Raw genomic sequence first — 27,339 nt, 5'->3', positions numbered from 1 at the left:
ATGCTTGTACTGTCTTCGGATCTTTCTCACCTGTATCCTTCTGGGCAAATACATGTATATCCATTAACTGCATCAGTACACTGCGCTCCATTTTTACATTTGTTGTCCTGGCAGTCATCAAAGTCAATATCACAATGCTCACCTACATATCCAGGTGTGCAATCACATCTGTGAAACAGGAAAGCAAGTGGGATAGCACAGTGCCTTTTAACAATACAGCATGCTTATGACAAAGTTAAGGATCTATTGAATTGTTTAAAACTCAAGAAAAAAAAATGCATTACTGTGACTTTGTGTGTAAAGACTATGCAGCTTAATCATGTGATTATATGGGGAATCCACGTATGTAATGAATACAGGTTTGCTAGTTACACATGGTTACTCATCTGCCATTATATTGAAGAATTGCGGTGTAAATCTAGAGAGCCCTCATGAATCATTTTGACAGTTCTTCTTGGAATTTATGGGTAATGCAGAACGTTACAGGATGTTGTAAGTGGCTGCGAACACTAACAATAATCAATATGCTTAGTTGCTGAAACCAAGATAAATAATCGAAGGCTTGTATAATACTGATGGATATTTTCTTTGTCAAGTGAACAGGTATGAATGGACCAATGCTCCATTTATACCTTTTAGAGGTTATGCATAATTTTTTCTCCTTGAAGTTCCATCAGCCTGATTTACTATAAATAGCTCCATGGTTACTGAACTAACAAAAGTCTCAAAACACATCTTCTGCCCTCCTTGAGCCCTCACTGAACTAGAAACATCATGTCCTCAAGACAGTATGTAATGTTTTGGGGTTTTTTTGTTTGGTTGGTTGTTTTTTTTTTCCCCATGCAACTCTCATTGCTAATGCTAGTTGCGTTTCTTCAGGGAATTCTCATATACTAGACTGTGTGAATGCCCAGAACTCTGTGAAAAATGAATAGAAAAGATTACAAATTCATGCATCCACATGATTTTATTTTTTTTAAATTAAGATATATGTAATTGATTTCAGTAGACCTTGTGCTTCCCTCCTTGGTGTTGTTTGTTTTAGCGTCTAAAATTTGCTCTAAATTGCTGAGTGATTTTAAATAGCTGTGTAACTTTAAATTAAATACTTCAATCAAATGTCTCAATTTTTACTCAACATATACGCATAAGAAAGAAGAATATAAAGCATGCTATTAAAAAGCTGACTAAGTGAGATACATGCTTGAAGTTACTGCATGTACTGTTTTCTGATTTAAAATCTCAGAAAGTAACATGGAAGATTAATCATGGAATCATAGAATGGTTTGGGTTGGAAGGGACCATAAAGATCATCTAGTTCCAACCCCCCCACCATGGGCAGGGACACCTTCCACTAGATCAGGTTGCTCAAAGCCCCATCCAACCTGGCCTTGAACACTTCCAGGGAGGGGGCATCCACAGCTTCTCTGGGCAACCTGCTCCAGTGCCTCACCACCCTCGTAGTGGCAGTAAAGTATAAGATGCTGAACTAGGTTTACGCAAGTGGCATGAAGAAAATAAACATAACACACAACAATTTAAATCCAACAAGTTTTCTATTTTCCAGTTGAAAACTATAAACTTAATTTCATGTTCATTTGAGTATTTAATGTATTTGACTATTTTTTGCAATATTTTAAATAAAATGTAATTTCATACGTAGTAGGAATGATAATAAATAATCTGATTTTAGCACAAGTGCATACTGTGCGTAAAACAGGTGCTTATGACAACAATCGAAAGCTGCAGGTTTCCTGTATTTATTAACCTAAAGCCTATTAAAAACACTTTAAATAGTGCATACTAATTAATTATGATAAGGATATGGTGTAATTAAAGATTAGTTTTCCTGGGGATGGACTTCTTTAGTTTGTACCTTCCAGTGTGCCTTCCAAATAATCTCTTTCACAGTTACTTCTCAGAAAGCAGTTATAATTATTCCACTTCAATTAAATGCAATTTAATTTTTAATTTTTTTTCCTACTGACCAAGCTACTAAAAGGGTTTTCTACACTGTCACATAGATTAACTGCTCTACTCTGCGTTCCTATTTAAAATCTGACTGGAATTGGAACTGTTAAGGATCCGTAAAAGTCAGTAAAACATATTTAAGATAATAATGTAGATCTACATGAAAATAACGGCCTATTCTGCCATAATGCTTGATAATAACTGAAATTAGTATTTTGAGAATAGAACTTGCCTCCACTAAAATAAAAGGAAAAGAAGTTAAGCAGGATTAAACCCCAGAAATTTAGACTCAGTTGGACTGTGATGGTATTTCAGACTTACTTGTATCCTTTGGGCGTCAAGATACACTTTGAGTCATGCTGGCAAGGATTCAGGTTTTGAGCACAGAAATCTAGTTTCTCCTCACAGAGCTCACCTGAAATATAATGTACTTGTCAATTCAGTGAAAATATCACAGTGACCTGAAAATAGCTGTTTCTATTTTACAAGTAACTGCTACAACTTTGTTAAACTCAAAAATGCATACTTCATGATATAATAACTACTACCTTTATAATAAATACTAATAAATAAATAAATAAATATTAATAAATAAATAACAACAATAAATACTTATCTTTCTGATTAAAAAAAAATAGTTCAATGTCAACCATTTATCCATGGATATAAATGGTAATTTTGTGAAAAAATATTTTTTCATTTACAATATTTATCTAGCTCTGCTGTACAGCAAAACACTAGTAATTGAATTTCTTCTCACCAGGACAAACAAGCCATCAATATGCTTTTCTCTTATTTATTTCTAAGCTCATTACACGCAGAAAAGCCCAGATTTGCACTATAAGTAATCTATTACCTGAAAAAAACCCTGTTAATATCACTGTATGCCAATACAATTCTAATTATCCCAAAATGAAAACTTGCTTTCCACTTTTTCTTAAATATGACTCCAATTTTTGCATTTGTTAATGTACCATAATTATCTATAATCTGCTTTGTGGAAAGAAAAGAAAAAAAAAATGCCAAATGTCTACCCTTCCCTGCTGCTAGAAGCCTAACAGTGGATCTAATTTCTGACATGGGCTATATAATTCGTAAAATATTTTTAAATTACTAAAATGTTATTTCATTTGCAACTTTATGACAAGGAAACACTTACAGGTGTGCAAACAGATCAACAATGTCTTGTTCCCTAACAATCAGAAGATACCATGAATAGTGTACTCGCAAAGTTTATCACTGGTTTGTAAAATAGATATACTTATTCCAGCATCCATATGAAGAATATATGCATAATCGACAGGTATAAACCCTGTGCCTGCTGAATTTAGGCACTCACAGGTCTGTCAGGCCCTAAAACTATGGAAGGAGCGGGGCTGCCCCTTGTCATTTGTCAAGTATTAAAACATGAGCTAGTGAGCAAAGAGAAGTAGAACTATACACCAAAATGAGGAAGAAAAGAGCAGAAGATAGCAATGGATGAGCAGATACTTTCACTGCTCAAGCTGAACTTTCCTTCGAAGAGGCACAATATTTGGTATCCCTCCGTTTTAGTTATCTGCGTGTAGTAGTGGCCTGCAGTGTAGTTAGCTGAAGCATCAGTATCTGCTGGAGGGCAGCCTGCGATTAAAATAGCATATAATGGCTTCACCCCTTTCCTGTAACTGTTAACACAGTACTAAGGATAAGGACAGCACCACCATGAATACGGTATGGGAACGAAGGACAGACCATTTAGGGACACAATTAGGGTAGAATCAGACACATGTAGATTGGAAAAAGGGAGAAAGGTATAGGATAACATTGGAATGGAGATTTTGGAGAGAGTATATGAATGAAGATATCTTCCAGAACGCATATGCACGTGTGTTTATGTGTATCAGCTCATCAGATACTACTGCCATTAAGCAGTAAGGTTTTTGACATTTTACACTGCTCCTTGCCAAGTGCCTAGCATCGCACAGAAGCTGCCTTCTTGCTTACATGGGGTTCTCTGGAATTATAGAAGTACACATCATAATAAACTGAAAGCAACATTAGATGGTTAAAGGTCTATTTGTCTTTTTTTTTTAACAGGTTCAACATATCCTCCAGAGAAATTTGTCCTTTCCACAGCAAGTGTGCTTACACGCTAGTGTTTAAAACTGCATATTGTGACTATGAATACTGACTACCCAGGACTTGAGACATTATTTCCAGGACTTATCTCTTAGGGTACGTAGAACTTATTTCAAATGAGAGACAAATAAACAACAACTTAAAAGAGTTGAGGAACAGTCTACATCAAAGCAAGGACAGAGAAAAAGGCAAAACTGAACCAGAGCCAAAGATGGTCATGCTGGATAAAAACACATCTGAAACATGTATGCTAAGTGTGGTAAGACATGGGACCTTCACATCTTCAAAAATGAGAGGAGAAGCCAAAGCGTGCTAGACAAGTACTTTGCAGCCATTCAAAAGATCCAGACTGGTTCTACACAAAGTTTTTCTTAAAAAAATAAAAAATTCATAGCACATTACTAATTTGCCAGTAGTGCATTTTCCCTACAAAACCAAATAAAGCTTTGAGTTAACACAAGAAAATGGCCTTCGAGCACAGGCTACTTAACAGTCTTCAGGAAAACTGTCAGTAACAATGTGACTTGGTCAATATACGTAGGAAACTGAATGAAGATCAAATGCAGGCCACTGAAGATGACTAATACAAAGGATTTGAATTCTATCCTCAAAGCCTCTTCAAACTCTCAATGAACTTATTAGTCTGGAAATGTGCAACTGTTATGACTAGGTCAGTGCACAAAGAATTCTGAAATACCAGGGATTCTATGCATCCCACGATATATCGAACAAAAACCAGACCCCTTTCTCTTTTGAAAGGGTTTTTTTTAAACATACATATATAAGAGGAAGTAATTCTTCACATAGCATTTAGTCAATTTGCAGAACTTCTTGTAATAGCTGAAATCCGTTTAAAGGCCAGCAACATTTAAGAGTGAGATATAAATATGGGAACAGAGAATTCAGATTTTCAGGAACATGGAGCGGAAAAAGCAAAAATCACTGTTTTTTTTAACCTAAGTTATACACAGTCCTATAGCTTAGAAATGTATATATGTGCCTACATATATGTATATGTGTATATATATGCATATATATATATACACACATACACCCATACAAATACCTTATTATGGCATATATTCTATATTGAATTACATGCAGAACGGCAAAATATATGACACCCCAATTACAAATAATAAAAATATGGCTGTTCAGTACTTACAAGACTTGGACAAAAACACCTCTAAACATTCCCAAGATTATTAATTTTAACAGTATATCAGAGACTTTATGAAAGTGACATATTGAGCCTGTCTTTCAAGCAGGGCTGGAGGTTTGCTGTCTCTAGTTAGAATCACAGTAAAAGTTTGGTGGAAACCCCCCAAAATATCTAGAAAAAGGTAAATTAGGACTGGCATAATAGGAGCAAGCAATCTTACCATTGCTGTCAACTTTACTGAACTGGCATTAATTTTGCTACAGGATAGTAACTGGGCCATGGCTTAGATTATTATTGGCACAGACCTCTGAAATTTCTTGTGTGGCACACAGCTTTATTGAGTAGTGTCTATAACCCTCTCCATTTTTTAATCCCCCCCGTCCCCCCCACCTCCAAATACATGATTTCTTAGTTAGAGTACACTGCATTTCCATAGTCATAGGTTGATGGCCCTAGTAACTTCTGAACTACACTGAAAGCTGAATCACCTCATGAAAAGCTCAAGGTCACTTGAAAGGTCTTAATTCCCAAGTCATAGCTGTGAATCCTGCATAGAGACCGAGGGTCAGACTGGAAGTTTAAGTTTGAAACAGGCTTACAGTTTTGAAAAATGTCCACTTCAAATCATAAGATCAATGTTACACTACCAGGTCTACTGCAGCCAAATGGCTTGCAAACATCACCAGGTATTTTTGAGATTATGGTCAGACTTTGATCCGAGTACTCTGTAGAAAAGTGCATAGAGTGAAAAAGAAGAGAAACTATGATTCAAAAACCCACTTGTCTTTAAAAGATAGGACTTTTTGTGCTGTGACATCACAAGGGAAAGGAAAGTTTCCCCTTGCATTTGCAAATTGTATGCACTGTGAAATAATTCAGAATCATATCACTGGAGGGAGCTTTTGGTTAAACAGTCTGTTAGCAACTGGCCTAGGGAAGGAAACAGGAATCAAGGAAAGGGCATGGTAAACATGGCGGGCCACGTAGTGAAACAATAATGTAAAAAACCCTATGAACAAAAAAGTCAGTTTTACATAAAGTACAAACTTTCATTATAAAGAAAGAGTAGAATTCATGACAGACTTGCACACAGGGTCAATAAAAACAAGAAAAATTCAAGATGGAATCCAAAATATGTACATCAGATACTGAATTTCTGAATGAAAATATAAATACCAGAAGAGCAAACCAAAATAACCCAAGTGCGAGGTCTTCATTTGTACTGTTAACAGGTTTATATTCTGAATGAAGCGTTCCCATAACCAAAATGTAACTGTTTGCAAAAGAGTTAATAGAAAAGGTAAGTAAAAATATGTGACGTGGGATCTGAACCACTGAAGAATAGTTTCCTGGTAAAGCAACATCTCTTTTAGCGTACTGCATAACCAATGTGTTATTCAGAATTTAACTGAGACAAAGTGAAGGGGAGAAAGTAATTTTGTTGAAATGAAAAGATAGTGATGAAAGTGAAACACTCATTGAAGGAAATATCAGATTTACCAAGTTAGGCTCCTTGGCTTTACTGGAAGAAAATGTTAGAGAATTCCCTGATTTGGGAAGCATTAGACAATGTTTTAAAAACCATACTTCAAAATAATGAAAAAAGATTGTGAAACAAATGTCTCAGTTCAAGGAAGCTTGACACTAATGTGTGTGTACATTCTTTTATTCATCTAATAATATTGTAACTGAGGCTTCTGTAAGAGCTTGGCTAAGTAATTATGTTCTTGAAAGATGGGAACATTTCTATGTGTACATTTCTATGTGTAGGCAAATAAGCAACAGACTAGTTTGTTTAAAAATAAGCAGTGGATAAAGTGTCAAAAATCCTATGAAAAGCTTCCAAAGTTTAATTAGAACCAGCAATAACTCTTTTCATAAGACATCTTGCTTAATTAATCTAGGGAGTCTGGATTCTGGTGTGGAGTAGCACTGCCACCAGTGGAACTCTGTGTTGTCAGTACAGTCCAAATGAACACAACTCTCCAAGGTCAAGACTGGAATATTTACTGAGATTTTGCAGCTACGTATAGAGGATGATGCCGACTTAAACAGCCAGACAACACTATTAAATACTGATGATGAATTGTGTGTAATCCTTGATTAACTACTTGAAGTTATAAGTTTGCTAGATTCACAGGTCAGTTTGTTTCCTCTGTATATGTTAATTCACTCTTATGACTTGATGAGATTATAAATCACAGAAAAACTTAACTCTGGATTTTCCAATATATAAAGACATGTAGTACAACAAATAATGAAGAACAATGCAATGAGGTGAAAAAGGATTTACATCATTGTTATTTTGAATAATTGGCCAATAAATTCAAAATACAATCAAATAAAGCAATGTCAGCCACTATATTTTTGAATGATGAGGAGATCTCTAACACAAAGGGACACAGGCTTCTGAATATAATAGCACATTGCTAATTACAGGCAAACTTACTGAAGAAACAAGCTCAAAATCACTAGTGTATTAGCAAACTGAGTATGATATTAGAATAAAAACTAGAGAAGAATGCAAAAGAAAGAACAGTCAGTTTTAATTATCAAAATCAGGTTTTTGCTAGAAGCCTTATTCGCTGTTCCAAAGCCAAAATAACAAATATATATTACAGACTTACTGGTAATTGCTAGAATAGCAGGATTTTATATGTGTACATAAATGTCCATTCCAGTTTCTGAGCTTGGCTGAGATATATTGTGAGTCGTCTTCTGCAGTATTTATGTTTTATCAATTAGGTATTATTATCTGAGTCTTTGACCGGAGGTCTCTGTTTAATTACTTCTGACTCAAATAGCCAATACAGTGTAGGAGTGGTTGGAAAATGTCCATGCCATTTAACAAACTATATACAGAAAAGTGCTGCATTTTTATGAAGTCTTGAGTTTGATGAACAGTAGACAACATAAATTATTTAAAGTCTTCAGCTCATTTTTCAGAAAAGACAAATAAAAATATCTACTATAGGAGGGACAAAGTTGCTTACAGTCACAGTAGGATGTAGTTTATAACCACAAATCTGAACATTTTGTTGGAATTTAATTTTAAAGTCAAATTCTAGATCCGATTCATTCCTGGACTGTTCCTATCTTTCACCATTGCTTAACTCTGTTCATCTGTGCACCATGCTTGTGGATCTCAGTGTAAGATGGGGCTTATTTAGTTTAACATTTCCAGTTGTTTTACATGTGCTGTTTGGGAACAACAAAGAAATAGTAACTTTAAGGCAGGTAAGCTGTAAGACAATTAAGGAAAACAAAAGGAGCATAGACCAGAATCAGTAATGGCAGTGATCAAACTAGTAGCAGGTAGCTCAGCTTGCCAAGGATATCATGTATATTCCCCCTTTATGAAAATGCAGTAAAATTACTTTAATACTCGAGCTTTTAATATAGAATAGTCATATGAAGTACATTAAGCTAGATGAAACAGAAAATTTTACAGTGAGTGATGAAAAGCAAGAGTAGCAAAGGTATCTTTATTGTAAGAAGCTGTAACACTTATGTGTAGTTATTACAAGAATGAGGATTATGACCCTGATTTAATGAAATAATTACACTTTTTATCAAGTTTGATATGACATGATTTGCATTGGATTACTTGCATGCTTAAATTTTAGGCAGGTACGTATTGGATTACCAAGTGAATTGAAAGTAGTAACTCAACTCCTTTATGGTAGTAGCAAGAAGGCCATGCAATGAAGTTTGGAAATGTATAGAAATATATATATATATATCTGTGTCTAGGGCTTGCCTAAACTGAGATGATTGCTTAAAACTATGCCTTTTTTTTTTCCTACTGCTGTCACAATTCAAAAGATGTCTGGCATGATAAAACTGACTGATCCTCCAAACAACTTAGAGACCATTAATAACTTTCATGTTCAGCTGGCAGGCTAATACATGTATCACATACACATCTGCTTCATTTTGGTGCTGAACTTAGTTCACATCCCCTGGGTGTTTGATAATTTGTGTGTTAGAAATTTGTTCTTGATTTTAATATGTTATAGTTCACAGTTGTGTAATACATTTACAGCGACTACAGTCCTGTTTAGGATTCATTGCCTTTCTACCTTTAATCACATTTAAAGACATTTAAACTATCAGCAAGACTAATTATACACAGGTAACAGCTGCTTCAACTTGAAGTGAAGACTTGAGTCTCTTCATAGTGGCATCTTCCCTTTACATTCCATTTGAAAAGCTATTTTTCATGAACATAGGATTTAAGTTTTTCTTTTAATTTCCAGAAGTAAATCCTAAAATTCTGTAATTATGCTACTGGAAGTCAGTGACAAAGCAAAATTTTATCCATGACTCACAGATGTCAAACTAGTTATTGTAATCTGCTTGGTTTTGTTTTGTTCTGTTTTGTTTTTTTTTTTTAATTAAAAACAAGAATAACAAAGAATTCAACTTTTATATTCATTTATACTGAGCTTGCACTTTTTCTAGTTTTTGTTGGGACAAGTACTCTTTTATAAAATCAACCAGTTTCATATTGGGGTAGTAACAGAACAATGTAGAAAAAATAACTTAGGAGGTGACAAGGGAAAGAAAAACCGGAGGATATCTTTGCTGTCCAGATAAATAATAATAAATGCAAACATGGCAACATGTCTAAATGGAATACAGCTTTAAGCATGGAACACCTCTGGATGGAATCACTTTCTGGAAACATCTTGTTGTCTCTATCTGTTACGGAGAGAATTTAGGCTCTGAGTTTAAGTTGTAAGAATTATTCATCAGATGTCTAAATTAATCAACATAGATGGTATAATTGCAGCCTTGCTCAACATGCTATTTCATGGATAATGAAAATATTTTTATTACTAGTGAAATATTATGTTGCTTTATAGACTGCACAATATATTTATCAAATTAATGGAAAATACACTACAAGATGATTGACAGGCTTTTAAAACTAAATATGTAACTTCATAAATATGTCGTCATGATTGTGTTAGCTCTCAGATTGTATAGATGATCAGATTGTACAGAATATGGTTTATCTCTGTGAGATAGGTGTTAGGCAGAGACTTAAAAAAAAAATTTAAAAATCAGGAATACTCAAAGTCAGCGTCATAAATCCCTCCACTATTACCTTTCTTGTACCATAGTCTCAGCTTAATGCGGTCATTTCAGATTCTATAGATATTTACAGCAAAAAAAGGCCACAGAAATGATAAGCAAGATGACTGCCATTTTATACTCCAGCATATTTTCTAGTACCATAATCTAACAAAGAAATTAAAGCAAAACAGTGCTATAAAACAGAGAATACATTAGAACGGAACCAAGGTATGTCCTTAAGGTGATGAGACTAAAGATTTCAGAAGATCCACCGTGTAAACTTTTTTGTTAGTCCTATCAGTGGCTGCACAGATTTTTAATACCTCTGAAAAAAAGACAATGAAGGTAGTATTAAAGTACTCCTGTGCGGCGATCTGCATCTTCCACAACATTCTTCTGACATGTATTCACAGCAAGAGCCAAATGCCTAATTTGAGGATTTGCAGTGAGCTTTCTAAATTGTATCTATATACGATTTATTTGATCATTTGTAAGAACTGAAATCCATGCACCTTTAAGGAAAGGAAAGTGAGAAACCAAAGTAAGTGAAAATAGGCTTAAAAGACAACTGACCTTTTTCCACTTCATTCAGATTAGCAGCTTGCAGTGACAAAGACAGAAGAGACAAGAGACTTTTTACATTGTAATACAACAGCATAGCACATTAAGCTAATGCACAACTATAGCAGCAGAGAGGTTGATATAGCAAAATGAAGCAAGCTTCAGAGTCTCACCTACAGCAGAGCAAAACAAACAGAAAAGGTAAGAAGTACATGCCACTGGTGGCATAAGAAAAGTTTTACTTCTGGATCAGTTAGATCTGTGATCTAATGACTGATGATAATGAGCAAGAGAAATGATCATCTGTAATCTATAGAATGCACATAAAATGATAGGAAGTTTACTAGACTGAGGTTAAAATAAAGGAGATGATAATGTTAAGAGAATAGCAAGGTTAAAGAGTGCAGGACATAGTGAGGTATTTTAAATGTGTTACTTCTCAAGGTTTCATCAGACACTCTGAGTGTCTGCTGATTCCATTTGCTTACTGTTGTTTCAGAGTTACAGTCTGTGATCTTAAGAAAGCTCATAGTATAGTGCAAATGCCATTCTTTGTCTTTCCACCTGTAACTGTGGAGGTAATTGTAAAACTTAACTGAGGCAGAGAAAAATGGATTCCTTGTTCTTAAGCAACAAAATAATAAGCTTTTTTCATTGTTTGTTTTTAGATCAACACTGTGTACTTGAGAAGTGTCAATTTTCAAGGCATTGTTAGAAAAGTCAAAAAGTGACTGGGTTTGCACTGCAACATTCTTTACAAGATTTTCTGTAGTTTTTATATATATTTTTAGAGTTAATTTGAGATTCTAACAAGCTTTCCACATGAAAATAAAACTTTAAAGAATGATTTACATTTCATACCATCAGGTTTCAGCTGACTTCTTCCTTATACTGTGCTACTGAAATGTAAAGCATATTTGCAGATAACCATTCACCCAGAAAAATATTCTGGGCTGGTGCACTTCCACATTCAGTCCATATATGCTGTGACATCTTGAACACAGACAATCCAAAGTATTGCCAACAGAATTAAAAGAGAACAGGACAAGCCTACGGTGGTATTTTCCTGGTATGTATACTGTCCCAGTCTCCAGCAACTTATAGCTCAGGAATTTTCTGAGCTAGAGATAAGTAACTTTGAATTTAAAAATCTTTTTACCTACTGAATATATAGCCTGTTTTCCTGATCATTAACCTACTTTTGCCCAGCTAGTACATGAATTCATTTAGCAAAAAATACCTTTGGTAAAAAAACAAATTAGCAACATGCATATCTGACTTTAACCTGTTAGAACAGATACCAAAATCCAAATGTTTACAAAGTTCCTCATGCAAATCACTGTATCCATACCAGACAGGGCTTCTGCTACCTATCTTTCAAATCAGGCTATAGGCCAGAGAAAAAAAAAAAAATCCTATAAATAATTTGGTATCTCGTACACACTTGAGGCAACTGTAAGATTACTTTATATTCTGAACACTACCATTTCTAGATCCTGATGTGTCCAGACTACTGTCAGTCTAATTCTTAACCCTGAAGGTTATTTAATTATTATGCAAGATCAAGGATGATGGACGTGAAGACCCCTCGAGTAGCTGAATGTTTTCTTTTTACAATTAATCTCAAAAATTACTTAGGGTTTCACACATTGTGTTGTGTCCTCAGATGCTTTGTAAGATAGATAGTATATTGTAGAATTCTGTACTGTATTCGGTGGAATGAAAAACCTGAACTTTTGCTACAATTTTTGTCCAGCTTATCTATAAAATGAGTTGAGGCCCTGGTGTTGTATGTTTAAAAAAATAGATGTGTCTTTGTTTTTGGTAAGGTGTTAAAAAAATTGATGAGATAGGGTAAATTCTCAACATTTTTTAAAAAACAGAACAGCTAAACTTATTGATTACAAGTAGATTGTTTTGATTTATTTTAGAGCTGGTGAGCAGATTCTCACCTATTCACATGACCTATTGACTTCAGTAGTGACTATGAGTAGGCATTGCATCTGTAAAAGCAAATCTCTTTCTGAAAGAATTACATTTAGCAAACAAAACCACTTGCCATGTAAATTCATAGTATTTTCCTTTTAGAATTATACACAATTATGAATTAAATTAAAAAATACACTCTCTTGTATTTTAACTGAAGAAGCACAACTGCAATACAAACATCAAAAATGTTACCAATGTTTATGCTCTCCTTTTTGCTATAACCATATAGATATATAAAGAAATGCTACAACTGCTGTTTCAGTTGTAAATTTAAAATGTACATTTCAATTACAATACTACAGAAATGCAACAGGCACACTTAATCAAAGTTTTAGGCTAGCACATATAAACAAGCCTTTGTATCCACTCCATGGATATTTAATACAAAACAGTCCTTCCCATGGCATACTGTGAATACAGCAAGCTATTGACTTGAGCAGTTAAATGCATCTAGAGCAATGTCAAAAATGGAGAAATGTACGACACAGGTAAGAACACCTGCAAAGCTGCAGAGGAGGAATGCACATGCGAATGAATTGTCTACTATCTAATAGATATATGAAACTCTTAGCATGAAGCCACTGAGCAGGAATGCGGGACTGATGTGACTTTGGTTTGCTTTTTTCCAGCCTACACAGTAGAATATCTGATCACAGTTTTAAATGAGATAGCAATTGATCCCAGGGGAGCTGAAGCTTGACTCACATATAGCTGAAATATAGTTATAGGAGAAATAGCAAACACCTGTCTCTACTTATTGATGCTGTTACCTATTATTTGCTTATAAGGCTTGAATTGTCAATTGCTCTTAGGTATATAAGGTATCAGTACTTGGCAAAACAGTATTTTGTCTAAGCAGAAGATTATGCCTGTTCTTCCAGATGTGGACCATCCACTTATTATTAAATACCTTATTCTCGCTACTTATACATTTAACCTGTATTGCGCTAAGTATTGTAGCTTATGCTATATGGAGAAATTTCTACCAAACATTTACCCAGCAGAAGTACTGGATGAATACATATATTAGATTATGAAGTTGCATTTCTTATACCTGTGTTCTATCATCTTCACTCACTGTGGGTTTCCAAGATTTAAATATTGACTTTAAATTTGAATACCCTAAACTATTTGAGCAATCCAATAGGTTGTAGAACTAATGATGGAAATACCTTGGATTAAAAATGAGTTAGCTATATTTTCAATAATTTAAATTAATTTGGGAGTTCACCTCTCCTCCCAGTTTTCCAGAGCTCAAATTTAGTGCTCCCTGAGGATAGTGGAAAACTTATCAGACAGAGGCAATAGGATTGATTAAAGTAAAGATATAGGATGACTGAGTAAATTCCCAAGTTATGGTGGATTTTACATTTCTTTTTTATGCATTTCAAATCATAGTTTTGTGAATTTAAGCTCTGTGTTCTCCTAGTGGTCAACTAGCTGACAGAAAATAGATCTGTCTAGTTAGAAAAACTATAAAACAGATCAGTGTAAACAATAGATCCTACTTCTTGTTCACCAGTGTTGCTGTTCTAACAATCCTCCATTCCCACAGAGATGATGACAGCAAGCAAGAGACCCTCTGTCTCAAAGAAAGGGGAATGCTTTGGCCTGGTTGCCAACTGATAGAAAAAAATAATTAGATGCTCTCTAATGATTCTTTTTTTTTTTCGTGCTAGAACAGAAAGCATCACGCTCTTCATTAATGTTTCTAATGGAGCGCAGCAGAACATCCAGGGGTGCCAAATGCAGTTCCTTACCAGCACAGACAGAGCCTTTTCTGCCCTGCTAGTAACATGAAGTATACAGGATAAAAGCAGAATATTTTTCAGATTTCTACAGCTGCAGAGGTTCTTCATTGGGGTGTCTGGGTTAGGTAAATGGTAGGGAAGGACACATTTGGAATGATCTTTTAAATATCAAAATGCTGTAATTTCAAAACTAACAAAGGAATTAGTGAGTGGGCATTAAGTCTACTTTTGACTGCGAACCATATAGCAGAGAAATACGGAGGGAAACCTGGCTTTAAGTCAATTGTAGAGTAACTACTAGTTCACCTACAAACTGAATAATATTACTGTTCTGCTAGGAATTCTTGAATTACCTGTACTTTCTCTTATACTCCTACCTGTATATTCAGGTGGACAAAGGCAAGTATAGTTATTAATTCCATCCACACAAGTAGAATTATTCTCACAGTCATTGTCTTCACAGTCATCAACATTTACTTCACAGTTTTCACCTTCAAATCCATCTGCGCAAGTGCACCTGTAATACAGAAAACAAAACTAACCACATGGACATTTTAGCTGGAGAGACCAGACAAGAAGTTCCGTAATTAATAGGTACAATAATTCATAAAATTCCATAAAGGAACATGGTTGATATAATGTAAAAAAACATATAATAAACATTTATTTTTCATATTTTAAATTACAGAAAAAAGGCTTCTAAATTTGTGCTTTAATCTTTAGTTTAAGGAGCTTCTTAAATTAAATCACTGAACATTCCTTTTGAAAAGCGTGCTACCTTTATATTATAAGAGCAGATTATATTTCTTACGGAAAGTGTGGAAAGTGATCTTTTTTTTTTTTTTTAATAAAGTTAAACACATGGAAAAGACTGCGGAATCAGGGATTAGTATGTAATAGTAGCATTCCACTGTCATTCAGTTAAATGCACCAATATAAAGCTCTGTTTAACATTCCATGCACAATACATGCATTAATATATAAAACCAAAGCCTGTATAAACTCTTCAAAGCAGTAATTTTTTTGCTTTTACATATGTTTGTACAACACAAATACATCAAAATAGATAGTAAAAGATCACTCAAACATGACTACACATACATTTTCATGTAATATGCACTATCTATAATTTCTGTGGTTTTGATTATAAGATTACTTTGATTTTCAAAATATGTAGTGTTTAAACAAATAAATGAAAAAGGTCAAATTCTGAGACATGAATATGTCACTTTAAATTCTAGAGGCATAGTATTAAGATGTATATGCTTAATTTTTAATAGAAAACTATTCAATCTTTGGGCAGAATTTGGATTAAAAAATAAGAATAATGTCATAATGAATTGCAGGATAATGAATTGTATCTTTTTGAAGTGTCATTTCTAACAAGCTTGAGGTGTAGATTATTAAATGACTAATAATTTCACATAAGAATGCTAAAGAACTTTATTTCATAATTCATGAAGTACATCTGGAGTAATTGTACTGTGTGATTAAATAACTGAAGATTAAAAATGCTCACAGCATGTTTATCTGCTGGCACAGTGAGTTTCAAATGAATCATTAATTTTCTGTTTCACTGGGATTTACATTTTATCATTTACATGCTGTCTGTTGAAGTAATATACACGACAACAGATGAATTGTGAGATTTTTTTCAGCAGGGATCTAGCTAGCTATTAATTAGCATAATGGAGTCAATACCATGTTGTCTTGACCTGATATGCCTTAACTAATCACAGTCATTTGTTATTGTTTTTAACAGTTTCAAAGCTTTAGAAGCTTTCCAAGGATGGTGACATGTTCTGAAAACTTCAGAAGCACTGAAAATCTGCCTTTGTGGTGCACTTACCAGCAAACCCAGAGAACCCAAAGATTAACACCAAGATTATTTCAGCTCAGTAGTTTTCCATCCCGTTATTACAGTTAAAAACAACCTACCAGAAACCATCTTTTTCTCCTTCTTTCAAATGACAAGTTCCACCATGGTGGCACGGGTTACTAATGCAAGCATGAATGGGAATATCACAGTCTTGACCCTATGCAGGGAACAACAATTATAATTTAAGAAGAAAATACAGACACTAGTGGAAGGGAGCCAAATAAAACTTAAAGGTTGTTAAGGAGAAGCTTACACTGCAGTAAGCTTTTTCCTCTTCGCTCAGTACCTACCTTGAAACCATAAGGGCAAGTACATCTATAGAAGTCAACTGGATCATTGTTGCAGGTTCCATCATTTTTACATGGATTTGATAAACAGGGGTTACACTTAGCAAGAATATTAACATCCACGGGCCCTTAAAAATACAAATTTGATAGTCAGAAACAAATAGCTATTAATTTATATTTGACAGGATATATCCGCCATGTTGCCTTAAATTTTAAAATTAAATTTATATTTTAGACTTTGTGGTGTGTCTATATGGATGGAATGCTGGACTGTCCTTAATTCTTTTGACATGACCGAATAAATTTGGTGTTGGATTTTTGGTTTAATTATCACTTTTTTTTTTAAAAAGAAGCTGACCCCAAAGTGATTCCCATATCCCCATTCTCTGAAATCTGTACAGCTCTGATCCATAATTACCTTCCCTTTGTATTAACAAAATGAAGAATACAGGTTCTGCTTTTGTCTTTTTAGGGGGTAAAAATTGCCTATGAGAAGGACTATCACAGTTTGCAATCCTGCCTTTGATGGTGTTACTGAGAACGCTATTTTTAATGTATTTTTGGTTTAATTTATTTTTTATCTGCAGGATCACAGAGATGGCAAAATGAACGGGTAAAATTGCCTGCAAATTGGTTGAACATCTGTGAGCTGTAATGTAAATTGCATTGTCCAAGCCATCTCACCATAAATAGCTCTATATTGTGCCTTGCTCCCTTATGGAGTCAGCCACAGTTCTGTGCATTACTGCATAAGCTGAGCCTACAAATAATGCAAACTATACCATGAATCTATGTACAAATGAGGGCTGCAATCCATGCTTGCAGTCTAGTTTCTTATATTAATAACGACAGAATTCAGAAATGGATATTGACAAAATCTTAAGTTTCAGAAGCCAGACTTAGAGCTTTGGCCTACATAAATCTTATCCCTATTATGTAAGTATTTTGTAGATATTTATTTATTTTTCTGTTGTCTTACAATTTTAATACAACCTTTTCATGGTGAATTTTCAAGTTAGGAACCATAAATTTTTTAATTTTTTTTTTTTTTTGTCAAACAACCAAAGAAATCACTGGTTATTTATTAAAAATTAGAAATCACCTGTGTATAAATAATGATTCATTTTCATACACTTTGTGACAGACAAAAGATTGATTACTGTAAGAGAAAACAGGGGTGACTTGGCCAAATGCCTATTAAGAGAATGAATGTACATTCTCTACTATCTCCAGCTCTATTGCTTGATGACATTACTGCTTCCAGCTTGATTTCAGATTTCACCTATGAAAAAAACATTTAGTCATCCACAGATGATTTGTACATTTTAAGGAATAACCAGTGATTTCTTCTAACTAGACACAAAAGCCAAACTCCTGAGACCTACTAGTGGAACTGCCTGGTTGCTTCGTAACAGGTTTTACTCAAAATGAGCCAGACTACAAAGTTCTCCAAGCTAACAGGGCACTTTTACTGACATAGGTTTGTTTTTTTTTTTTAAACTTAGATTTCTTAACTTTCTTTACTTATTTTTCTTTATAAAATTAATCTCAGATAAGTCATTGTAAAGAAGCTGGCATGGAAGGAAGCCATGTGATTATAAGGACTCAGTAGGGGGTGTAAGACAGGGAGAGGATGAATTTTTTTTTTTTTAATTTTTTTTTATAAATCTGCAGTTGCTGGTATCCTTCTGTGTCACAGCTTGGAAGCAAATACGAAGAGATGAACATGGTAATCTGTGATAAGATGCTTATTGCCAAAGCCACAATCTATATGGATGATTGATTATTCTTGTCTTCATTACCTTATTTTGAAAGAGAAATCTATACCTGATTAAAGTTTCTGTTAGACCAGCAAACAGCAGAGGTAGAAGAGTTGAAACAAACACCATAGAATTAACATCTAGAAAGTCCTGCCTGTGCACTCTAGACTATTGCTGATTATTGCTAGAGTTCATTAAGAGGTTCTGTGAAAAAAAATAAGGCACATACTAAAAAAAAAAAAATAATTTAACACTGTGCTGTAACCTGGAAGTCTATGCTTCCTTGCCTCAACTGTTTATTCTGAACATCATATCCTCTTTTCTACTTCTTATGCAATAAAATGCTAATTATTTGGCATGAATTAAAAAACATTCAGTAACAAATGTTATTTTCCTAAACAGATCGACAATCTAAATTTCACTTCCGAAACAGAGCCGCAAAATGGAAACCTAAGTCTCAACAAGGTAGTAAAGAACACTCTATCTGATTTTGTGCTGTAAGTGTTTATTTCAAACTATCGTATATGTAGCATCCAATAAAAATTAACATTTTGATTTACCATTCTTCAGTTGTAAGATCAAAAAATGGAAATATTTCAGATATTTTTACTGAAGTCTAAAGGAAAGGCAGTTGTGGAACCTATTTTCATTTCCACTAAACCATTCCTTTCCTCTTTCTGCTTTCATGTGTTAAAACACTTGTATATGAAAAAGAATTGGGTTCATAACCTACTGTTTAGTTTTTCACATTGTAGACACATATATTCTTGAATAAGCCCTAACTGGAAAGAAATCCTTAAAATAAAAGAAAAAATAAGCAGTGTTCTTTTGTAAACAGTGAAAAACTAACTGTATTTTATTGACAAACATACACACACATACATAGCTATCTAATATTTTTGAAGAAAAACATGACACAAACCCTTTCAAAATCAGCTTCTAGAGAAACCTGTTGCAAGAAAATTTTTAAGATCTGACTTTTTGTGACTCAGGAACTCCTATTCTCTCTTGCATATGGCCTCAAAATCAGTATCTACACTGAGTCACTTATACTAAAGCTGCCAATGAAATCACCGATTTTAATACAATGCACTGGAAACAATCATTTCAGTTTAATAATTTTCAGACCTCAAACCCAGGCTTTTAAAATAACAAAACTGTTCATACAATATGTTAAATGACATATCATGAAGAGTGAGCTGTAAATTCATCAAAGGGGAAAACAAACAGTAAACATGCGTGTCGTAGGAAAGAAGTCTGCTTGAGGTACACAAAAGGAAGGTCAGAAGGTCTGTTCTTAATCAGATCACCCATTCCAGATCTACTTATAACCTTACCTGGTATCAGAAAACCACAAGGCCCTGGAATCTCTAGAAGCAGGGCATGGATGGTAAAGGGGTAAAAGATTGAGAATCTGTTAGAGGCCATATAAAAAAAGAAAAAAACACCCATAAACCTAGAAAAACAACTGAAAGAAAATACTAAGGGATGATTCCTGGAGTAAAAGAATTCATTAAATTAGAGTAAGGTACAGTGATTTTATGGAGCTTTACAACTGAGATGAGACTTCATTTTAAAATGCTCATTTTCACTGGGAACTATTCATTATGTAAGTCAAATTCAAGCACCCATTTCACTTTCAATTGAATCCAGAGATAGTGAGAAGAGAGAATTACACACTACTGTCTTCCTGTAAATATACACACAACAGCAGACCATCAACAGATATATCCAAAACCAGTCCTCTCACTCATAGCCTAAAATTTTGGTTCTAATAGGAATATAGCATCTTCCTAATTTCTATTCAGCAGTTCGTTTTTAAGCAAAAGATAAAATTACTTATCTTTGAGTAACAGACACATAATGTCTTACAGGGCCATCATGTCATTGAAAAGCTGCTGATTTGCAATCTGTAATTATGAGCATCTTCATAGGACACTGGCAGGAAAATTATTTTCTCTCAAAGGTATCCATAATACCACATCTCCACTCTTGGAAGTGAAACAAATACAGTTCTTACCCTGCATAATAATATAAAGGATATTTTCTGATGGGCAAGATGGAGTAGACAAACTTTCTGGATTGTCTGACAGAAACATAACAATGATGGTAGGCAGGGGTGATAAGAGTTTTTACAACTGACAGAGATGGAAAATAACCAAACAAGTCCTTCACGTCCCTGCAAATATTTTTTCATTTATATCCCTACAACAGTGTGTAATAAAAGCATATCTGCAATAATGTTCAGTGGATGCTTGCAGAGAAAACGATCGGATTGGCCAGCAAATGTCCTATCTAAAATCAGACTAAGGGATGTTGCAACAGATGAGTGTCATATGCATTGAACACTGGCATGACCTCAGAGATGTACTGATGAAAAACTGCAAGAAGGATTTGGAGGGAGAGACAATTCATTGGCATCACACACAATAAAATGGGTTGCACCGTTTTTTGTTTACAAAAAAAGTTTTTTGACAGAAAGCCGAAGGAGAGAAGACTAAATGGGATGAACATGCAGTAAAGAACAACTTTGCATGAGACAAACTCCAACAAGATTCCATTGCTTTTTTAAGGAAGAAATTATGAAGGGATTAAGCTCACCTTTGAAGATACATTAACAGATGAATAAGTCAAAATAGCTTGAAGATTACCTAGACTGTGAGAATAAGTTACTTCTACAAGACTTAAGATCATACTTATCTGATGCTTCAGAAATAACTATGAGCTTAGAATTGCCTTGCAAGTATAAGCACACATAAATTTTGTTTGGTTTTTTTTGTTTTTTTTTTCCAGTTGGGGACTTCAATGTTTCTAAATCAGGACCATGAAAAATGAAGCTGCAGCAGAAGTTTTCTGTGTTTTCAAAGTATTTAAGAAGGGAGAAATGGATGGAATAGAGGAAGATTAAACAGTAAAACAAACCAAGTTCTCTCTCACATATGAGTAAAAAAGGTACTTTCCTAACCAAAAAATAGTAAGGTTCAGAAAAAGAACCTAGGAATTAACGGACAATAATATAAGTTGTGATATAAATGCCAGCAACATTGGTGCCAACATGGAGATAAATACTCTTTGTCCAAACCCTGGGAAACCTCCCCATATAACAACATTTTAGAATGAGACCTCTACAGAGGTAATCACATCCCTTTATCTACTTTTTTTTTGGTTGGTTGGTTGGCTGTTTTTTATGCTTTCTTCTGAAATATCAGAGAAAGCATTCTGGACATATCACTGCAATTACATACCACTGAGATAATGTAGACTGCAAGGATTATGGATGTATTTACAGTTTTTACTGTAAACAACCTGAAGGAAAAGGAAATTCTTTGGCTAAGGGAAGTGTAAACCTTTAAACTGTAGTTCATGGCTGAAACAGTACGAAGTACCTATGTACATCCATGTACTGAGGAATACAGGACTGGAAGTCCAAAGACTTTTTTCTCCGTCTACTGTTTGAAAAGAAATAGGCATTGAAGTCTTCAAAATAAATACAGTTCCTCAATGGCTACGTCCTCAGTATGAGGAATAATGATGACGAGGCTGAGTGAAGATGGTATAATAAATATATTTAGAGCACACCGGACTCTTATTTCACAGCTCAACTATTTGTAAAAATTCAAAACTGACACTTCAAAGAGAAAAAACAACAGTACCTTGGCAAGTAAATTTTTTAGAAGGAGTTGTGAGAAGAAGTTTATCTGCCATTTCTCCAGGACCAGCACAACGTGCAATACCAGGTTCTTTGTATTCTGATTTTACCCAGTCAGATAGCCACTGCATGTTACAATCACAATACAGAGGATTTGCTCCAATAGCCCTATGGAAAACAGACATACAAAAAGGGAATAAAGTTTTAAATGGGTGCTTTTAAAAAGAGAACCCAGAAAACAGGTTGGCAAAAACCCCTTCAAACCACAAACCTGCCCTCCCTCCACCAAACTGACCCTAAGAGCATGAAGTGTCTGGATTTGCATTCTAACTCAAGAAGTAACAATTTCATCAGTAAACCTGGTCCAGAAGCCTAGCTATTTGTAGCTGCATTATGTATGAACTTTGGAGAGCTAATACTAACTAGCTCTGTTTCACCGTTGGTAAGTAATGGCCAAGATCAGCTGCATCAGCAGAATGAAACTGATACTGGGAAATTAAGTTAGCAAGAATAAAGTATTTCTTCCGAAGCAGCCAAGGCAACCCCACAGAGTTCCACCCAGATATTTTTCCTTTTCAGTTTATGACTCCCAGGCTGGTACAAACCATCTGTTTCTAGGCTTCCAAATTTGATTTAATTATTTCCTCTTTGGAGCTCTCCCACTGAACTCACAGCTATGTGCAAATTCTGTAAGAGGTCTCTGCTGCATAAGTAAATAAAACTACATTATCCTAGCTCTGTGGTAGTTATATAAGAATTGTCCTGTTATGAAAGCAAATCCATTTCTTTAAATAAAACTAATTTTTTTAATTAAAAACCAGTTTAGCTAGAGATTTGCAGAATTAATTTCTGTAAAGGCTTTTTAAGTGTCTATTTTCTCTGCTAGAAACTATAAATACCCTTAAAACTCTGAGAACAATGATATGCTGTATTAATTTGGAGGATAGAAGCATTGTGCTATTCTATAAAGATGTACTTATAATCCTTTTAAGAAATACAATAATCACAGAACTTTCAACAGATCATCTTGCCATGTGCACAGACTGTCAAATGGCAGCATTAGAACATCCTCCTTCTCCAGGTGTTTCAGTACTTTTTTTCAGATTGTTCCACAACTTTGGATCAGTGGGTCTTCTAGGGTCACCAGAAAATCTTTGACAAGCAAAGGCAGTAGAAACTACCACTGCTGAAACACTCTTTTCTGCCACATGAGCAGGAAGCCCTCTCTTAATTATTGCTACGTATTTCCAGCTAAACACAAGAAATGATATATACTTGTTCAGTCAGGCTTAAGTCAGAGCAGTAACAAAAATCAGACCTAGTGATAGGGAACTTTCCATGCAAGGAGAAATACCTAGAATTTGTCCACTCTGTATTTGCAGGAGTGAATGTCAGCCTGAACTGAGATAACACAATTGCTCTGCTAAAATCAGAATGTTAGCAAGGATAACCGGTAGCGATCAGGAAAAAAATAACAGCAACAACAATCAAATCTTTCTAAGTTTTACTGATATTTCATGCAGATAAGCTAGTTTAATAGTAGCATTTGAATGAGTTATCAATGACTTAAAGCTTAATCAGCATCATCAAATTTCTGAGAAAAGGCAAATTAAATGCAAATGTCCAATACTGAACTAGAGGCAGATAATTAAGTTTTTAACAATGGCAGCTGTTCAGAAACATAAAAACCAGATATATCTAAAGGCAATAGTCAACTTATGTCTCAATTGCAAGCAAAGATTTAATAACTATCCATAAACATGAGGTTTACAGATAGGTAACTTGTTCTAATCTAGGTTCCCACTGAAAATTAAAACCAGGAAAAATATTGCCTTAAATGATGTTCTGAAATCAGATGTCATGTAGTTAATGCCAACTTAACAGACACTGACACAGAATCAGAATAATTTAGGGCACTCTGGAGGTCACCTAGTCTCACCTCCCGCACAAAGCAGTGCTCACTTCAAAGTCAGAGCAGGGTTGCTCAGGACTCTGTCCAGCTGAGCTCTGGAAATCTCCAGGGATGGAGATCCTTCCGCTTCTTTGGGCAACCTCTTCCAAAGCTGAACCACCCTCACAGTGAAGAATTTTTCATTATTTTCAATCAAACTTCCCTTGCTGCAGCTTGCGACTGTTGACTCTTATTCTTCACTGTGCACCTTTGAGAAAAATCTGTCTCCATCATTGCTGTAATCCCCTTAGAGGCTTAAAGATTATTAGGTCCCTCCTTGGCATCTTCTTCAGGCTGAATAAGCACAGTTCCTTTAGCCTTTCCTCACAGATCATATGATCCAGCCACCTCTCCACCTTGCTTGCCCCTATCCTGGATTTGCTCTGGTTCATACACATCTGCTTCATACTGGAGAAACTGAAAACACATTCCAGATGTGGCCTTAGGAGGGCCAAGCAGAAGGGAGTGACCACTATCCTCAGTCACCTGGCTGCTCGCTTTCTAATTCAGCCCAGAGCATCTTTAGCCTTGGTTGCCATAAGGGCACATGGCAGACATGTTCAATTTGCTGACCACCAGGAGGCCCAGGATTTTTCAGCTGAGCTGCTAGCTCTCTGGCCAGTCCCCAGCCTGTACTGATACCTGAGCTTGTTCCAGAGCAGGCCTTTGCATTTTGTCTTTGTTCAACTATATGAAATTTGCTAAATGTAACATAAAAAATAGTTATCATCTGAATACTCACAGGTGTGATAATGCTGAAAGATCATTAAAAGCTCCTTCAGGAACAACAGAAATATCATTTCCATGTAAAGACCTTAAAAAGAAAATAAACAGAATAATATATATGCATAAAAATCAGCAGGTTAACTTTGCAAATTTCATCTTTGGTAAACAGTTTTCAGCTTTTCACATTTTTTTTCTTCCAGTTCCTTAGTGTTTTCAGCTGTTGTTTTTTTTGGTTTTTTTTTTAATGCTCTAACTGGCAGCCTACTTGTCACTTGATTTTTTTCATTCTGAATTTTCATAAGAAATGTTAATAATATGATTCTTTTTAAATTGAAAGAATAAAGGTTGGTGAAAGCAGGCACACTTTGGCAAAGTACTGATTGGATTTAGGGATAGCAGAACAGTTATTATTTCTGACTTTTTCAGCAGTTCCCTGAAATTCCCATTAATTATGTTCATATGGTTTTTTTAATCTTTCATGGATTCATGGAAAATACAGGCATTGACTGCTCATTAATGTAAGTATTAAGGTTGTTGCCCTAATTTGATAGTAAAGTTAAGGAACTAAAGACCTTATCAAGCATCAATACCAGGACTAGTGTTCTCTCTCCTGTAGCAAACCTGCACAAAAATATCTCTCCTTGTCTATAAATTCATTGTTACGTGTATGTCTAACACATATAGGATTATGGTTCTTGTAATTACCCATATTTATATAAAATAGTTGACGTCATGTGAGCACACTTAAATAATGCCATGCTTGAGACATTTAATCCAACTAAGCTATTAAATGGTTATAAACTACCCAAATGGAGGCAAAAATTACATGTTCTGCTGGGGACTCTTGAGAAATAATTTTTGCAGTTTTGTGGTTGGTTTTTTTCTTGATGACAAACTGAAGCTGTAAACTAGACTGACTGTTCTTTATTTTCCTTTGTCCCTTTTTATGCCCTTTCAACCCTGTTTTTCCTAGTGGTAAAATGGAAAGTTTTCTTGGAACCAAAAAGTAATTTTATTGATTTTCAACAGTAAACCATGATGCAAAGGTTTTGGAAACACTCCCATATTAAATGAAACAACAAAGAAAGAAATTTATTGTTGGAATAAAAATATTCAAAATTCAACTGCAAAACCCCCTCATATATACTGAGGAATTTATGCATATGACATTTTTGTTAGACTCTAATGCTTATAACAAGGAAGAACATAACACAAAAAAGAAATACAGCCAAGATTAAAAAGCAGAAAAGAAAAAAGCGCATGTCTGTATATACAGTGTTGTCCAGGGTCATACAACTTCTTGTGCAGCATTTTGAGAGTATACTTCCCCAGAACGAAGCCACTTAGATTTTTAAGGCTACGTAATTATCACTTCTCAAATAGTTGATAGGTTTTAAAATCTACTAACTTCCTATAGATTTGCTATCTGTTGTACACAAATAAAAATTCTGGAAAATAGCAATGGCTAAAAAGTAATACTTACAACAACCTAAGTGATTTCAACCCATCAAAAGTCCGTGCAGGGATACACCTCAGGCGGTTGTAACTAAGAATTCTGAAAATATATAAAATACTGTCAGCAAGTATATCAGTTATTCAGTAAACAATGCAGAGCATGACCAAAACCAGCTTTTGCACACATAGCTAGTTAGGAAACAAGTTATTTTACAGCCTCCACAACAAGCAAGCTTTAATATCAACTCAATGCCCTTTCTTTCCAAGACAAAAAAACCCACTGTAATGCTTCCAAAGAGTCACTGTTACATGTTTAAACTTACAAGGTGAGCAGCTGAGTCATGTTGCTGAAGCTCTGATTAGAAAGAGTGCTGATTCTGTTGTTACTTAAATCTCTATAAAAAATAAATTCAGAAATTCAGACCTTAAAATGACTGCCCCAGTCCTGAAACACTGCAAGTTAAACTGACAGACACATTATTTTTATTAGTAGAAGTAGTATCATCATTGATATAAATATTTAAAGCAGCACATATTTTTATTTTCACATGCCATATACAAGCCTAGCAGGTGTTTAGCTTGATCAATGAAAAGCATTTTCATTTCAACACAGATGAAAAAGCAGCACAATGCATTCTTACACAACAGCAATGTCCATCATGCTAGTGAGTTAATAATGCAATCTTACATGAACCCAAGTATAGAAATTAAAGTGATGTTTTAAAGTGGAAATCATTCTAGTCATGTCCCTAATGACACCTGAGTAAATATCATCTAATACTCTACTTAACACTTATATGCTGAAGACATCAAAGCCCAGAGCAATTATTACAAAGAACACTATCTAAGATTTATAGAGAAAACCTTAACATCTTCCTTGTTGTTCAATATTCTAATGAATAAAATCTTAAGCATAAGTATGGTGGAAGCTGGAGTAGTATGCTGGTAGCTTCAAAGATAGTAGCTTCAAAGAAGCTTTGAAGAAGCTGTATTAAATG

General features: G+C 34.7%; 1 protein-coding gene across 3 annotated transcripts in view; it reads right to left on the bottom strand.

The window, feature by feature from the left end:
- The window catches only part of SLIT2 (slit guidance ligand 2), a 273,898-nt gene that overhangs the window by 21,749 nt on the left and 224,810 nt on the right, over positions 1–27,339 (bottom strand). For 2 of the 3 annotated variants that reach the window (XM_087736513.1, XM_087736515.1), the window contains exons 22-30: positions 26,665–26,736; positions 26,370–26,441; positions 24,903–24,974; positions 22,214–22,377; positions 16,804–16,928; positions 16,573–16,670; positions 15,012–15,151; positions 2,293–2,386; positions 31–168 (exon numbers count right to left, since the gene is read on the bottom strand). In XM_087736513.1, coding sequence (XP_087592639.1) covers positions 31–168; positions 2,293–2,386; positions 15,012–15,151; positions 16,573–16,670; positions 16,804–16,928; positions 22,214–22,377; positions 24,903–24,974; positions 26,370–26,441; positions 26,665–26,736 — 975 coding nt within the window. The remainder of the gene's footprint in view (positions 1–30; positions 169–2,292; positions 2,387–15,011; positions 15,152–16,572; positions 16,671–16,803; positions 16,929–22,213; positions 22,378–24,902; positions 24,975–26,369; positions 26,442–26,664; positions 26,737–27,339) is intronic. The other variant, XM_087736514.1, reaches the window with a different exon arrangement.

Source organism: Nipponia nippon, unplaced genomic scaffold (assembly GCF_047370975.1).
Source record: "Nipponia nippon isolate SJK-2023a ecotype South Korea unplaced genomic scaffold, ASM4737097v1 scaffold_6, whole genome shotgun sequence".
NCBI classification, from domain to species: Eukaryota; Metazoa; Chordata; class Aves; order Pelecaniformes; family Threskiornithidae; genus Nipponia; species Nipponia nippon.
This window is presented reverse-complemented; position numbering and strand designations above follow the sequence as displayed.